Source organism: Megalops cyprinoides, chromosome 12, assembly GCF_013368585.1.
Source record: "Megalops cyprinoides isolate fMegCyp1 chromosome 12, fMegCyp1.pri, whole genome shotgun sequence".
Taxonomy (NCBI): Eukaryota; Metazoa; Chordata; class Actinopteri; order Elopiformes; family Megalopidae; genus Megalops; species Megalops cyprinoides.
The window spans coordinates 18,421,898-18,439,073 of NC_050594.1; the positions used below are offsets into that span (position 1 = coordinate 18,421,898).

Here is a 17,176-nt window from a genome sequence, read left to right on the forward strand (position 1 = left end):
ACCTCCCAGCATGCCCTGCCACTCACGAAGAGTATCTCTGCTGACCTCTTTATGCATCCCTCATCCACGAAACCATGCAGCAACAGGCGCTGTCATTTTCATGTCACGCGTTTTCACTGACTTCCTGATCCGTTTGTTTTCCTTGCGTCTTTTAATCCACTATACGGGGGCCTCGATTTGGGGGAACGCTGTGTAAAGGTTTGAGTTGAGTGACACAGGCATTGTTGAGGCTTTTGGCCCTTATTTAACGCCGCCTTTGTGTTAATACAGCTCGAGATGGCAGAGTGCTGTCCAGACAGGCAGAAATGACACCGCCTTTGTTCTTACGTGAAGAAGTGGAGCAGTCACCGGTGGCTGGAATAGATTTTGAAGAGGCCGGGGGTTACAGAGGAGGAAGAGGCACTTGTGACATGCTGTGAGGGAGGGAGGGAAGACTGAAACTGAATAGGACAAGCAGCCTCAAATCCATAACACAACCTTCTACAGAGTGTGTTTATGTTAATATACATTTAGCATTTGTGGTCCATTTTCTACTACTAATACTACTGCTGTTGTTCCTAGTACTAGTAGTGATGCCATGTACACCACTGATTATTCCTTGTAATGCTGAAATGTAAAAGGCAAACTGCTGCTAATGAACAAAAGATTCTTCTAAGAGGGGAACTTTGTGGTGTATAGAGTGTTTCAGTTTGCTGGGGAAGAGGTGTATTTGCCGCGCCAATGAAGGTGATAAGCACGGAAGCAACAGTTGTTGCTTCCTATGTGACTGTGGTATTGTGTCTTGTTGTGACTGTCGCTGCTCATCTAAGGTAGTCCTGATCATGGGCTTTGTCCTGTTTCCTATCCAGAACGAGAAGGGTCAGTGTCCCGCCGACGTGGTGCCTGAGCCCCTGGACATGCCCCTGGAGATGGCAGATGCTGCCGCACAGGCCAAGGAGCTGCGCGCCCTCCTGAGAGACGCCCTGCCCCAGCCGTGCACCCCCATCCTTTTGGCGCGGCCTTCCGGCGTTCTCTCTGAAAAGGCCAAGGCCCAGCTCTTCTCCATGGGCATCCAGCTGGGGGACCGTGTCGTCATTGCCGGGCAGAAGGTAGGCCTGTTTACCCTCGACACAAATAGACACAGAGACATAGTCTGGAGTGAAGCTGATCACAGTACATAAGGTGTGTATGAAGCCATGAATGAATTTGGTTTGTGTGGTTCTCTTCATCGCTTTCAAGGGTAGTAACAATAACATTGTGTGAATAGTATCTGTTATACATTTGCAGCTCAAAGTGCTTTACAGATTAAAAGAAACTGTTGTAATGCGAACAAAACGTTGAGTGGATGATAAAAAAGAACAGACAGACTGCTATATATAAAAGACATCCAAAGCAAATAAAGGGTTTTTACAACAATTAAAAGGGTACCACTCAATTATAAGCAAATGAAGTTTGTGAAAATGCATTTTTTCAAAAGGGTTTCAAGGGACACACTCATTTAGTCTGATACCTTCAGGATCCAGAGTCTAGTAGCTTTTAATGAAAAAAAGTATGGTCTCCATTAGTTTTTAGTTTGGACTCAGGAACAGCCTGAAGTTTTTTATCTGAAGATCAAAGTGGATGTTCAGTTATGTATGGGGTTGAAAGGTCAGTAATATAATCAGGAGCTAATCTGTGTCTTGCTTTAAAAGTAGTTAATACAATCTTAAAATCAATTCTGAAGGCAAATGGAAGCCAGTGCAGAGAGGCCAGGATGGGGGTAATATGAAATCTTGTTACTTGTTACTCAGACATATAACTGATAAATTTTGTAAATGGGAGTAGTCTAGTGATGAAACAAAGTTGTGACTGCCTTTGTCCATATCAGTTAATGGCAGGGATTTCCTAACTCTAGGTGTGTTTTTCATCTGAACAAGTAAAACAAGCCTAGAGTAGCTTTTTTGTCTGTCCAAATTAAGATTCCGATCAAATATAACACCATTGTTCTTAGTGGAATAGGGATAAGAGAGCCCAGATTAAACTGGATTTGCTCGGAAATGTGCTGAGGACCAGGAGCTAAAACTTCAATTTTATCCAGTTGGTTTATCCGCTTCACTAGGTTTGAATAAGTCTCTGTAATCTCAGTGCTCTGCTGTGAAAGGGCAGGGGATGTGACTCTGTGGTGGGTAGCAACCACCTGGATTATACAGGCATATGGGCCAAACTACTCATCACACATCGGCTGAGATAAAGAGGGAAGGCCTAATGAAGCCAGTTAAGAAAGGGATCCATGAGATGGACATATTTTTTATGATATCCACCCTGATATCCACCTTAGGTGAAGCCAGTGCTTATTACAATAAAGGTAATGTAAGAAGGTCACGCAGAGCTGGGGGGATAAAGAGTGGACAGATTTGGCTTTTTTGTTGATTTTGTCTCATTTTGTCTCTTTTTGGTTACCATCTCCTGTTTATCATGACTGAGGAACAGCTGGTTGCAAAATGCCCTCCGCATTCTCTCAGGGACGAGGAGTTTTGGCTCCAAATAGCCCCAGTGGGGCCGCGTGACTGCGCTGGACGATTGCGATGTGTGTGACGGGCGATTAGCGAAGCAGGCGGTGGGAGAGTGCTCCCGTTAACCCCTGCAGGATCTCCGAGCGGAGGCCCCCAGAATGCTCCCGGTGATTATCGGCGTTTACACGTGCGCGCAGGCAGGCCGGAGAGGCGCAGACATGAGCGAGCGCCCGCAGAAGATTGTTTTTATCGGCCGCTCCTCCGCAGTTCTCCTCCTTCAAGGACTCCTTCCCGAGACTCCCTTGGCTCCGCCGGCTCGCACAAAGACGGTGGATCAGAGCACTGTCTTTTTCATGCGGTTTAATTGTGATGCCATTTAGAGGGTGGTCCCGCTCCCTCCTGATGAGGGGAGCTTAAAGTGTTTGCGGGCAGAAGCGAGAAATGGTAGGAGGAGGATAGGAGTGTGTCTGTGTGTGTGTGTGTGTGTGTGTGTTGCGTTTTTCTGGCTTGCTCTTTGTTTTTTTTTTTTTTTTTCTCCAGACACCGAGTGGTGCAAAGCATATATAAATATTTATTCAGATATTCCTGAGTCTGAGCAGTTGATGTTAGCTCAGCAGATGGCCTTTACAAGAGCTGCAGTTTTTCAAGAGGAGTTAAGAATCAGATCATTAACAATGCTAATAATCATAATGATTAAAAAAATAAATAGGGTAACATAATTACCAGCATGATTTCATAATCAAGGACACTGAATGGAAATGAAAATCGGACGTGAATATCTGTCAGACAGACATTAACTTGCTGATACACAACCCTGCCCCTCTCCCCCCGGCTGTAATTTGAAGCCCTTCCCAAAACTCTGAGGGCTGCCGCGGTCTCTTAACGATAGGACACACAGAGCTGCACTCGTAGCAGTCTCTCAAAAATGAAACGAGTGAGCAATAATAAGAAAACGGACAGGGGTAATTGAGTGCAGTGGGATCTGCATTGTGTCCTTGCCTAATAATGCTTTTATTGTTGTCTGTGCGCTCCCCAGCTACGTCTGTCAGGTTTACAAAGAAAAAGCCATTAATGAAATCTGCCCACGCTCTTGGAGGGAAATCGCAAGAACCACCACCAAAGATTGGTTAATCAAAGCCCTATTGTCTTTGCTGCAGGCTGATGCCAACTTTTGTATATAGCGCACTTCTTTTTTCCCTTTTGAATTTTATATATTTAACTACATCAATACATATTTAACTTACAGTTCATTTTGATAAGGCTGTGCTTGCGTAAAGGAATAAAGACATTATAAATCTCTCAGCTGTCAGATGGTAAAGGGGTGGAAACTGAGTGTTCACACCGTTTTTTAAAGCATGCAATGAAAGTGCTACTGTCAGATCTATTCCTTTTTTTCCTGTGTCTGTGTGTGTGTGTGTGTGTGTATGTGTCTGCGTATGTGTGGCTGTCTGTCAATGGCATGCGTTTTTGCCTGTTGCTGTGTGTGCGTCCCTGGGTAGGTCGGCATCCTGCGCTTCTGTGGCAACACGGAATTCGCCGGCGGACTGTGGGCCGGAGTGGAGCTGGACGACCCCGAGGGGAAGAACGATGGCTCTGTGGCAGGAGTCCAGTACTTCAGCTGCCGCCCCAAACACGGTACTGACAGCCCGGATGTACCCCTGGGAACTTTTTTTATTGAGCTTAATCTCTCATCCCGGAGATCGTTAAAGGCACTGTATAGACGAAGTGGTGGCCCCTGGCCAGACTGGGTAATTACCATTCTCCTTGTGCGGGTGATGAGTGAATGGGGTGGTTTTCGTTCCAGTGTACTTTGCCATTTTGCTTTGATTATCTGCTTTTTGGGCTCCTGGCCCCTTCCTGATGCCCCACTCCTCTCCCTCTCCTCCTGTCAGGGATCTTTGCCCCCCTGTCCAAAATCACCAAGCCTTCGGAACGTCGCAGGAATGCACCCCTGCGGAGCTCCACCCCCCTTCGCTCTGCCCGGCTTGACCTGTCTCACATCACCTCCAAGGTCAACACAGGTAGGTGTCACTCTCCTGGAAAGCAGTGTGCCATTGTCCCCCATCACTGTGTAGCACAGTGATCCTAGAAAGCATAGGCCCAACTGGCTTTCAGATTATGCACAGGAAAAAGGCCGGGGATCATTACACTCATTTATGTAAATGCTCTCAAATATGCAGACAAATAGCCCTTATCCACATGGCAACTCTCATGTAAGCTAATGCTCATTATAACAAATGGGGGGAAAAAAAACAAGAAATTCCTCCTCCCAAAGTGCAGATAACCACTCTGCCTTCAGGAGTCAGACAGAGGGAGGCTACTTTTAGTCTCTGGAGAAAGGAGTGAGACACAAGGAGACCGCTCTCTCACTCTCTGGAGAAGGGTGGCTTTTCACCTCACACGTAATTCATTATCTCTGCCTTTGAGGCTCTTTTAGGCTACACGCCCCTGCGCCCGTAGTTTTTACACATGCACTCTGTCTTCATCCCGCAAACACACAGAGGAGTAATGAAGGTAATTGCAATTGCATTGCTGCAATTCACCACCCCCAGGAAACGAGGGTGTAGCTCTGGCACTTTGAATGATAACAACGGTGATGGAAATAATAAAAAAGAGAGCCCAAATGCTCATTCCCCCCCGCCCCCCCCATCTCTCCAATACCAATACAGAGGCAGACAGATAAGTCTGAGGTAAAGTGATAGCCGGGGCAGCGCGGGGCTCTCCGCTCACCGCTTCGGTGCGATGCCCACCGGAAAGGCACGTCTCTAATGTGCTCCTTTCCCAGGAACGAGCCTGTTTATCCCACCGCAGGAGCTCTTAAGCACAAGCTGTTCTCTTGATTTGATTGTGTGTTTTGGGCGGTGTTGTTTTTCCCCCGCGCCGCGCGGATGCATTAAAAGCAATGGATTTTGATTAAGGCCCTCGGAGGCGCGTTTTTCTGTCTGTGCGTCTGTAATTGCGGCCTCCGCCCCGAGGGCCCGCACTCACCTGCTGACGCCAGCGCGCACGCCCCCCTCGCTGTATCCACGCCACAGGACGCGTTAGTCATGACTCCGGGCGCACGCTGAGTTGTTCCGCGTTTGCTGGAAATGAGAAATAAAATGCGTGTGCCGTAACAGCACCTGTGACTCAGGGTCCCCCCGGGACGCAGATGCTACGATGACGTAGCCCTGCTCTGCACCGGCCGGCTTGACTTGGGGGTCATGTGCGCGGTGAAGTGGTGGCATGGGAATATCTGGATATAACTGCACTTCTGTGGCACAGTTAGAGAAACTTTTCAGACAGTTGGGGGAAACAGAAAAAATAAGTTGCCAATGACAATGGCACCTCTGCCACTTCCAACCCAGGATAAACAGCCGTCTTGTGCCCTTGGTGCCCTGAGCTGGACGTGACATGAATGCCGGCCTTGAAGACCACTCAGAAGTCCCAAGGAATACCCTGAATCTCTCCTTGATTGATAGCTCAATTAAGCCGTTTTAATAACCCAGCTATAGCCATTCTGAGTGGCCAGCCAGTAATTCATCACCAGTTAAGGGGGAGTGAGGGAATATGTGTGTGTCTGTGTGTGTGGGTGGGGGGTGTAATTTAATACCGAGGCTCTTCTCAGAGACAGCATCAGACGTTAATGACCTGGCTCTCACGGTGATTCATACCAGACTGTCCCCTTTAAGGTTCGTCCCATCGTCATCGTCACTGCAGACTTTGGGTCCATGAGCAGTAAGAGTCGTAGCATCGGCTATCCAGGCAAGACGGCCACTCCTGCCTCATCGAAATGGAGAAACCTCATGTTTGCCAAATGATACCTTTGAATCTGTGAGCTTAGGGGGAGCTGCCATTTCTGCTGTCTGTCAGTCTGTGCTGAGTAAAAGAGGTTACAGGGTGTTTGAGGACTAGGGATTGTCAGCTTTTAAAGATATTTCCATCTTCTGTTGTTTTTTATATTGTTCTGTTTTCTTTCCACCTCATTTTGAAGCCGGATAGCTAAATTGATTGGTAGTTGATTATTGTTGAGCTTAGTCCCCCATTGAGTAACTGTATGCAACCTACAGTTCAGTCAAACAGATCAATAATGGCAAAGCCTGGTAATAGTCATTATCTTTTTCTTGTGGTAAATAATTGTAATGCTGCACATAAGTCATTACCAGGAGTGGGTGTGTAGTGTTTGCTGAACCAGTAGGTGTGAATGATTCTTTCATTCTTTGCAATGAAAGTATCATTCATCGATTGCACTATACTGAGTAATGGGCCATAAAGGAATGTTACAATTTGTTGTAGTTATAAAGTTTCTTCAAGTGCTATAATTCCATATTATTGTGTTTTTTCAGATTTAATGAACTGAGCAATGCTGCGTGATTATTAATATCGATATTTTTCGGGGTGAAGGTAGTCCCCGAAACTGACTTAAGGACAAGCAAGAGCACATTCAGTGACGATGGCAAACCGTAATGCCATGGATATAATAACTTGCTGAAACGGTGCACTATTGAAGATACAATGAAATTGCTACCCAGGGTATTACCAGTATACTGCACAGTATAATTACCAGTCCTGCCTGCTGTGCCGAGTAGTTGGTGTGGTATTGCTTCATAATTGAAAGTGAAGAAATGGATCAATGACTAAATCCACAAAGGCCGAAAACTGAATGAAGTATTCTGTAGACCACCATATCTCATATTAATATAATTCTACATGGACGTCTGTACTTTAAAGAATTACTCCTCGGTGCTCTTCAAAGGTACTCAGACTCCCCTCATTCTCTTCCTCTTCTTTCCTCTGTCCCCTTGTGGCACACAGTGAGAATAAGGCCAGCACTCAAGAGTCTAAGAAATCAATTTTGTGTTTGAGAAATACAGTAATATTCAGTGAGAGCAAGTTGTTTAATTAGGTAAGAGAAAAAAAACAGCAGATGTATTTTGGTGCCAAGTTTATTTGTCACCCCATAGTCAGTGATAATGTGTGTGGGACTTATTGATGGAGTTGCATCTCAACAGGAGTGTGGGTCTCTGTGGGGTGTGTGAGTCAGAGGGAGATACAATCTACAACCAAGATGATTTATTATGGAATTGATTTTCCTCTTTTATAGTCTGTTCTTTTACATACATTAAATAAGTGGCATGCCTACCCTCTCTCCCACTCTCCCTCTTTCCCACCAGCCCTTTCTTTGTTCTCTCTCTCCTTCCAATTTCTTTCCGTTCCTCCATGTCTCATACTTGTTTTTTTTTTTCCTTTGTTTATGTTTTTTTCTTTTCCCTCGGGGTAAAGGTGCTCCGTCCGTCAAAAAAACACCTGCAAAACAAAAAGGGTCTCCCGCCCCTGTAGAGGGCACCGATGATCTGCCAGAGGGCAAGACAGGTACTGCAAGTGCTGCGAGCTTCCTGCTGTAAGAAGGTCTTATTACTGATCCACCCCTTCAGAAATCCCCAACACAAGCTCGAGTAGCCTCTCAGCGTCTTCACTTGAGCGCTCAGGGCCTGCTTAGCGCTCTTGTCCATCCCTTGTCCTGTAAATCAACGGCTGGCATCAGAGTTTTACATGTCAAACGTCCTGGCTCTGCTGCCTGAAGCCTTTTCTCCCCTGCACTTTTAATGCAGTAGCAGAAGCCCCACTTTTGAAGGTGCATCCTGTTGAAGCCAAGGCTGCCGATATACTGCACAGGGCCCTGCAGCTGCGAGGTGAAGCACTTGATTGACATCGCTCAATGAGGGGGGGGGGGGGTGGGGGGGCACGTGATGAAGCCACCCAGTGCAATCCAAGACATCTGCGGCGTTCCTGCACAGGTGGCAAATTACGAGGGGCGCCGATCCAGCCGGCGCACAGTAAAAATCCACCCATTCCTAAACACTTGGCACGCCTCAATCCATTAGGCCTCCAACTTGTTTAAATAATGTACTTCCTAGTCTGTGAAGGTCTGTGAAAGTTGAAGCTTAATGGGTTCAGCGTTCTAAATGATTTTTGAATGGCTAAATGGGAGACCCGGCTTCCGTTCCCTTCGTTTGAAGTGGTAGAAATTTGAATTTTACAATTTTTTAAAGGTCTTCTCGACTGGGGCTCTCCAGGACAGGAAATCCATTATTTTTATACAGGATTGAAGCTGAGCTGTAACAATGCTACTGCATTGGGCGCATAGACAGCAGACAGTCGGGGTAGACATTAAAACATGTGAGGCCTTAATGGAGCCTGAGTTCAGGGAAGACAAGCGAAAGGGGTGGAGGATCAGCAATAAGGCCTTGAACGCAGACTGTGTGCAGTGTGCCCCATACTGTCTCCAGTGGTGTGCAGTGAGATCTTGCACAAAATTGTCTCACGTTGGCTCCAGTGTTGTGCAGTGAGGTCTTCTACAGTTTGTCCTGTGCTGGCACCTGTAGATTTCAGTGAAATCATGCATTGTGGGCCATTTTAGCTGTTGCATTGTTGAGCGATAGTTTAGTAGAGCTTGCAGATGTGGACTCACATGCTTTTTGGGATTAGCTGCCATTTTATCATTTTCCACTTTTTACACTCAGCTCAGCTTCTCTGCCCTTCCCATCTTATTTTCTCCATCTCTCTTAAGGTGTTCTCTCGCGGAGCTGCTCTTCCTCCTCTTCCTCTCTGGAGTCTAGGCCCTCTGCGCGACCGCGCCCACTTCCACGGCAACGGCCTCCTGCCCGAATGCGCAGAGAGCGAGCCCCACCCAGCTCCAAGCCCGCGCCTCCAACTGCTCGAACTCCAACTGGTACAGTCTGGAGGATCACACACACACACACACACACACACATCTCAAACCACAATTACTTCATTAATGAATTGTTTTTTCTTTCTCTTTCTTGGTCTTTCTTTGTTTCTCTCATATATAAACTGCAGTACAGCCTTCATAATTTATCCTTCTCTAGCCATGTAGCTTGTAACTTAGTAATGCCATAACACCTGATGTTATGGAGAATAATAATGATATTATTATTATTTATTTTGGGTATGCCATAGGCCCCAGGGCAAGGACCCCCTCAGCGAGCAGCTCTGTGTGTGAGGGCACTGAGGTGCGGCTGGGGGAGAGGGTGCTGGTGGTGGGTCAGCGCACAGGAGTGGTGCGTTTCTACGGCAAGACCAGCTTCGCCCCAGGTGAGCTCCTCCCCTCTCCAGCTTACCCGCACTGTTCAAGCTCAGCACTCAGATGATAAGGCCTTAATGAGCTCCGGCTGCAACAGAACTGCTTTGGGGTGGACACAGGAGTTTTAAACTGCAGTTACATTTACAGGAAAGTTCAGCTGGCATCGATACTGCAGCGGTTATGCGAAAAATGCATGAAATCTAAGCGGCACTGTATGAGGACGTGCTCAGAGTTTGTGTATAATCCACAGCAGTACTGAGTTGTATTGCGGCTTGTTGTACTGAAGCTCTTTGCGCCTCAGGCTCTGTCTATCAAAGCATGTGCAACAGCTTGTGAATACTGGTTTAAAAAATCAGTTGGCAGGCATTTTTCATTTTATTGTTCTCAAGGTGAAAAGTGAAAGCAATTTTCTTAATGAAAGATCTGTCTTTTATTGCAAAAGTGCCCTTGTTCATGGCAACTAACTGTACAGTGATTGCAATTGTTTTGTAGAGGGTCAGTTGAGGTAAGGGGCTGTTCTCAAGCTGGTACACACACACCCCTCAGGTCCAGACTTCAGGACCTTAATTACCACTCCATACTGTGGTTTAGGTCTATGTCTTTGGTAACACTTCTGAATACAGCACGCTTACAAACTTATAAATGCTTTTGTAACATTAATAACAGCAGTATCATTATTAAAAAAAAAAACATTGCTATGTTGAATCAAACTTGAAAAAGTTTTGTTAGTAAATGTATTATTAAAGGTTGCCAGATTTTGAAAATTCCACACAGTGGTATACTGTGAACCTCTGAGATAAAAAAGAGTGTTTAACTTGTGAGGTGTTTTTTCCATCTGGCAGTCATATCCACATCTACTGTACATTTGCAAACATGTATTAATGCTGAACAAATATTTATCAATGTATTTTTGATGATGTGTGTTGCAGTTACAAATACATCATTGAGCATTAATAACTACCATATTTTAAAGTGTTACCATGCAAGGCCTCCATGTTTGACCTCTGGATACTGAAGTCTGTCTGTCAGTTGTATGCATGACTGTCTGTGTATCTGTCCTACAGGGTTCTGGTTGGGGATTGAGCTGGACAAGCCCAGTGGGAAGAATGATGGCTCAGTGGGTGGTGTGCAGTATTTTAGCTGTCCCCCCAAACATGGTGTATTTGCACCCCCCTCACGAGTGCAGAGGTGGGTTTTGGCTCACAGAGAGAGGTGATGAATCACACTACACCTCTGCAAGAAAAATCAGCCGTGCTCCGATTGGGAAAACTGAATATTCATGTTTTCTGTAGTGTCCTCCATTCATAGAAAAAAAGTGTTCTGAAGTGTGTTTGATGTTTTAAATACAATTTTATTTTACTACCTCTTAAAATGTAATTTAGTTATGCATGCTTTCTCATCTCAGCACAGAGTACGATAAGGGTTTATGAAAAAGCTCACTCTAAATAAAGCAGTTCCTTGTTTGCATTTTATTTTTTGACTTTGGTTCAGATTTGTGGTGTGAAATGTAATATCTGCTGTATACAATTTAAAACTATAGTCAGTTAAAAAAACAGTAAAAAATAACCCTTGAATAGAGGATCATTTGTTCATAGCTTAGGTGAGGATGCTGTACTGTTGCCATAGCCTCTAGAAATGAAAAATATTGATCCAGGCATTCTATTGCTAGCATACAGAGAGAAACCATACTCCATTTTTAAAATACATTTTAAATTATACAGTAGCCCTAGTAATCTTGCATTCCATGTACATTTATGTGAACAAGGTACAATAGAAATTTTCCCATGATATTAACTCACTGCTCCTGGTGGTAACAAAATTATTTAAATTATATAAAATAACTATTAGAAAATAGATAACAATTTGTACAAATTTGTACAATTTGTAAACTGTGGGATAGAATGTAGAAATCAAGTGAAACTGGCCCAGTGGTTGTAATTAGAATGAAAGTGCGTGCAGGCTTTCTGTTTGACCGTGCATAAAGGCAATAACTCGAAATAACTTTCCAGAAATCTCCCGAGAGCTTAACACTAGAGGGTTCTAGACATGTTCACACAATTCCAGACAAAAAAGAGAAAAAACAAGATATGTAGCGTTTTAAACTGTAGTTTTTTTTTTTATTGTCTGGCCTCGATTGTGGATACTGCACAAATGATACTGTTAAATCTATTTTCCACAACCAGCTCCATCACCACACAAATCTTATCTCCTCGGGTTCTCTTTTTCTCTTTTCACTTCTACGCTTCCTCTCGATTATTCTTGTCTTTCGTCCTGTCAGTCCTTGCAGCCTCCATGCCCTGGCTGCCTCCCTCTTCTCTGTTTTCATGAACAGTCTCCACCTTGACAGTGTGATAAGAGGACTCTTCTGGAGGAACTGTACTTTTTTAATTAACCTGCAGGGCAGTCAGGTTGATGGAACACCAGGCTGAGCTCAACTAAGCTAATGGGGATCTCACAAATTCCCCTCATCTCAGTGTGCAATGTGAACAAGGGAATCTGGCAGTCGCCGTGCCAGTCACGTACTGTTGTACCCCTCGCCCCATGCCATCAGAAACTATTAAGAACATACGGAGGGCGTTTTGTATTATTGGGAACAAGATAAGCCTGTTTCACTAAATTCTCTACTTTGATTGCCTCTGTAATGGCCCAGTAAAATCAAACCGTAATGCACTGAATGCACGGAGACAGCAATACTTTATGTGTGTACCCACACGACGGTGTCTGTGATCTGTGTTCAGGTATTTTGTATGAACTTGCGGTTGCATGTGTGAATGAGTGGAGATGTGTGTGCGTGTCTTTGAAACATGGCAGTTTTAGGTTCTTCAGGGTATCTCTTTGTTGTGACCTCAGGATCCATGGATCTCTGGACTGCCTGGCAGAGCTCTCCTCCTCTCGACTGAACCGCTCTTTCTCTGGTGAGTTTTTTTTAACCCACACATCCTCTCTTCCCTGCTCTCTTTTGCATTTTTTCAGCTTTATCAGGGAGGTATTTATGGACAAATGCTGTCAAAGTGTACAGCTGCCATGGTTAGCAGCCTATTCTTTGATGAAACAGAACCTGGGTTACTTTCATAACCCTTTGTTATTTACCCACAAACAGTGCCTCATCCCGCACAACACACAGCCTGTCCTTTAGACTGCCGTTGCATTCATTCATAGTGAAGGGATTTAAGGAGCTTTTTCTTTCTCTTGTTTTCTGTTTGTTTTGTCTCTCTCAGGAATCAGACGTAGTTTCAGCTCCTCGTCCGCCATCTCCGCGCCCAGGGAGCAGAACCGCAGGAGTCCGGTTAGCAGGTGCCTGACCGTACTCTGACCACGCTCTAACCATACAGCGCTGTGTTTGCTGCTCTGGCCTTTTGCCCTGGACCAGATCCATCTCTCATTTCAGCTGGTGCTTTTTTGATTTGTCTCGTGTCATCTCTGTACATGAATGCAAATTTCAGTGACACTGAGAACAGCAGTTAACTGAAAAAGCCCATTTTTTCCCCTCTGGGAGAAAAATAATGCTTGTTTTAAGATTTTAATCAATAGTGAATTATGAACCGAGCATCTCGCTCGCTTACACAAGGTTTATCACCCTGACATAAAAAAAGCATTGGAGGAACAACAGAAGCAATGCAGATAAGCGTACGAGTAAGCGGAAGACACATCTATTTTGTGACATGCCCTATACATTAGAGTCACTAAAACAATGAGCATCGGTGTCAATGATATTACAGATGATGACTGCAGTAGTGAGTGCTCTCTCTGTCTCTCTCTCTCATTCAGTCTGTCTCTCTCTCTCTCTCTCTCTCTCTGTTTTTTTTCTTTCTCTCGTCTGTCTCTGTGTCACTCACTTCCCTCTGTCTACCTCTGTTCTGTCCTCTGCTCTGCCTCTCTCTTGGCAGGTCAGTTTTTCTCTCTGTAACCATCTTTTGTCTCTTTTCCGTTGTGTCTCTTTTCTCACTTTCTTTTTCACTACTTCATTCTCTCTGTGTCCTTCTTTCCTCCTCTCTTTCAACTCTAAGTTCCAAATTTCTAAGGGGGTGTTCTGAATCTGGGGAATTTCCAGAGGGTCAGAGATTTTTCCCCACACCTTACCATAAATCCATGGGGAACTGAAGGGAACACAGAAGCAGAGTCTTTTAAAATGGAGGGGACTGAGGGGTGTACCTTTTGAAACTGCTAGTAGAAGGCAATAGTATGTGCTCTGTTAAGTCTTTTTTTTTTGGGAGCAAACACAGAAGCCCAAAAAAAGATAGAGGGCTTTTCTGGGTGTAAACACTGAGATCCTCCTGTAATGGTCTTTGATATATAAAAATCCACTCCCAAAACGCATTGGTGATCTCCAGTGGAGGATATGTGTCGCAGCAACAAACTCTGTGGTGTATTGTTTTAAGATGTCCTTTCGGCTCTCTCTCTCTCTCTCTCTCTCTCTCTCTCTCACTCACACACACACACACACACACATACACACACTGTTCCACTCCCCCCCCCCCCCCCCTCTCTCTCTCTCTCACACACTCACACACACACACACACACATACACACACACTGTTCCACCCCCCCCCCCTCTCTCTCTCACACACACACACACACACACACACACACACACACACACATGCACACACACTGTTCCACTCCCTCTCTCTCTGTCTCTCTCTCTCTCTCGCTCGCTCTCTCTCTCTCTCTCTCTCTCTCTCAGGACTCGGCCAACTGCGTTGCATCGTAGATGGAGCACGGCCAGTGCGAACAGCGCCCCGGCGGGAGCGGGCGGTGCCGGGACAGCCTCGACGGGCTTGGACGGAGCGGTCAAGCTTCACCTGGGCATGCAGGTCCTGCTGACCAGCGCCAACGAGATGGGCATGATCCGTTACTTGGGCGTGGCCGACTTCGCCCCGGGGCTGTGGCTGGGGCTGGAACTGCGCGGCACCAAGGGCAAGAACGACGGTTCAGTGGGGGGGGCGGCGGTACTTCAGCTGCCGGCCAGGGCACGGGGTCCTGGTGCGGCCCAGCAGGGTCACCTACAGGGGTATCAATGGGGCGCGGCTGGTGGATGAACCCAGCTGAGGGGGTGGGGGGGGATTCCAAAACTTCCACTGTTTGTCAGTTTCTGATAATATCACCCGCCCAACTGCAATTAATTATTCAGAGAAAAAAATCCTTACTAGTAATTTAACATTCAATTAATTTTCCTCATTAGTTTCCTTTGGTGACATTCAATGAATAAGAATCCAGATGTCAGATTTTACTGCAAGTGTAGTGACAGGCTTAACTGTGGGGAGAGCTTTTGTATTAATTAACCTGTACCGATCTCAAAGCACTTAGACAAAAACGTAGCTGTGTGAAACAGTAGTTTGGACATGAGGGTAACCCTGAGGTATTAACAGGCGTTTGAAATGTGTGCCATGCTGTGCTGCCATTGAGCAGATACCCACCAGCACTCTGTCCCCCTCAGACTTACAGTAGGGCAGAGTGTGTGTAACGAAGCTGGTGTGAAAAGCTTCCCGCCATTTTTAGTCCTTGTGTATTACTTTGCTGCCCTAGGAACGTGTGGCACAGAGCTGAAACATGCTGCCGAGCTGCCCCTTTGCAAAATGCAGCACAGGACCTTGATGTGAGAGCATGGCCCAGGCACCTTCCCGCATTCTCCAAGCCGTGATACTCCTTATCCCTGATTATGGCACTTTAAAACTCGCCCAAGGGCAAGGAACCTGTGGCCTGTTGAAATACTTCCTAAATATCAGTGTTTAACTACTGATGTTCCAAATGGGAAAAACAATGTGCACTTTTTCGGTAGGGAACACATCTGCTGTTATTATTAAAGATGTTTGTACAAAGTTAAAGTTTCTGCCCAAACAGCCCAAGGTTTTATGATGGTCTGGTGTCAGGGGAAGGGCTCTGCTCTGATACCTCTGATCTTTCAGCATACTTTGGATTTCAGTGTAATATACCTTGAATAAAATTGATACATTTCATTAGCAATATATTTGCATACATCCCTTTGATGATGAAATCGGTTGAAATCTGAAATTCAAGTACTGTTGCAGAAAGCCCTGTAAAAATACATAGTTAAGGATTACTGCATTGTTGGACCTACCCATCACTTGAACTTACTGTAGCCCGGGATGTATATGCAGACATCAGTGCTAATCCTTACTTTTGGTTGAACATACAAATTTGTTTTCTAATTTTTTTTTCTTTTTCTTTTTTCCCTTCAATCATTTTAGTTAGGCTTCTAATATGCAGAGTGTACTAAAAGACCATGATGTTGCTTGAGGTTTTGTGTTATTTTGGTTTTGTTTTTGTGTTGGATTAAAGTCCCAGGAGGATGCGCCTCTTCGTAGCAATGACTGCAGTGTCCTCATTAATCCGTGGATTCTCAGAGATGTGGGTGTGAGGGCAGTGAACCTACTGCCAGTGCACTCTCCAGAACCTATACTGAGGAAGACTCTGGCAGAGTGGACCCCAGATGATTGTGGAATTGAAGGGCCCTGGTCCTGAGTTCCCTGTGGCTAAATGTGTGGGGGTTTATTTACAGTGGTTCAAAGTTAGCAGGCATATTAGTATGCTAGTCTTGAAATGGAATATGTATAATACAGAGGAGGTCATTTAAGAACTTGAAAAAACAGAAATCCCGTTGAAAGCCGACACTGATATTCCACAATTACCCATTGTGTAGGTCGGGTTAATAAGGACAAAATGGGAGGCACAATCTTGGAATTCTTAATGCTTTTCCTGGTTGATCATTCAGTTTAAGATGCCTGTTTTTTCTTTCTTTTCTTCTGTCCAGGATGGCTATAATTGGTTTTAAGATCAGGGGAACTGAAGTTATGGAGGAATATGTTGCTACCCTCATAAAGCTGTCACTATGAGAAGACTGACCCCTGCGTTTGGGCGTGTTTCTATAGGGTACCACACTGGAGCTTGTCTGCTAACATTAGTTAATATGTATATAAGATATGTAAGAGTGTATTGTGTATTTTGCAAGAGATTTCTTTTTTTCCTGCGGTGAAGAATGGTGTGTATATTTGGTCATTTACTTCAGTTGTGTTGTACATTAGCAATGGAATTTGTCAGTGTGAATGATCTTCACAATCTAAGAGGTATTTGTAAAATATAAGATTAATAAAGATTTCTATTCTAATTTCACTACATATTTTTCATTGTCTCTTGTCTCTGCTCTATGCAGTGTGTGAGTGTATGTTTTGCTTCTGTATGCTTACTTCTATTTTGCCTTGAACTGTAGTGGGGGGGGTTGAGGAATGAAGGGCAGAATATGGAAATATTGCTGGAATGACTGTATTAGCAAAGTGGTGCCAAGAAGACATCTTACCACTCAGCTGATAACCCCAGCGTTTTGCAGAAAGATGTTTATCTATAAAAATGCATTGGCGCTTTTCCAAGGGAGAAGTGGGAGATGCCCTAGACAAACTCAATAACACATTTTTATTTTCACTGGATTTTTTTTGTTTATCACCATTTTGACATTCAAGAAAAAAATGCGTCTTAAGACTCCTGTGATTTCTGACCTATATAAGACAGCTATAATTATGATGAACTACATTATAAAATGTTAGTCTTGCATGAGCAAAACACCCCCTTGAAAAAACTCAGCTGAGACATTCTGGACATGCAGTA

The 17,176-nt window shown here is 44.8% G+C and overlaps 1 protein-coding gene across 1 annotated transcript in view; it reads left to right on the forward strand.

Annotated features, from left to right (window-relative positions):
- LOC118787428 (CAP-Gly domain-containing linker protein 4-like) overlaps positions 1 to 16,563 on the forward strand; it is a 28,599-nt gene extending 12,036 nt beyond the window's left edge. Inside the window, 11 exon segments of the mRNA XM_036542987.1 lie at positions 849 to 1,088; positions 3,971 to 4,106; positions 4,364 to 4,492; positions 7,734 to 7,823; positions 9,022 to 9,183; positions 9,432 to 9,566; positions 10,620 to 10,743; positions 12,406 to 12,470; positions 12,774 to 12,849; positions 14,241 to 14,493; positions 14,495 to 16,563. Coding sequence (XP_036398880.1) covers positions 849 to 1,088; positions 3,971 to 4,106; positions 4,364 to 4,492; positions 7,734 to 7,823; positions 9,022 to 9,183; positions 9,432 to 9,566; positions 10,620 to 10,743; positions 12,406 to 12,470; positions 12,774 to 12,849; positions 14,241 to 14,493; positions 14,495 to 14,605 — 1,521 coding nt within the window. The 3' untranslated portion in view covers positions 14,606 to 16,563.
- Positions 16,564 to 17,176: the final 613 nt, after the last annotated feature.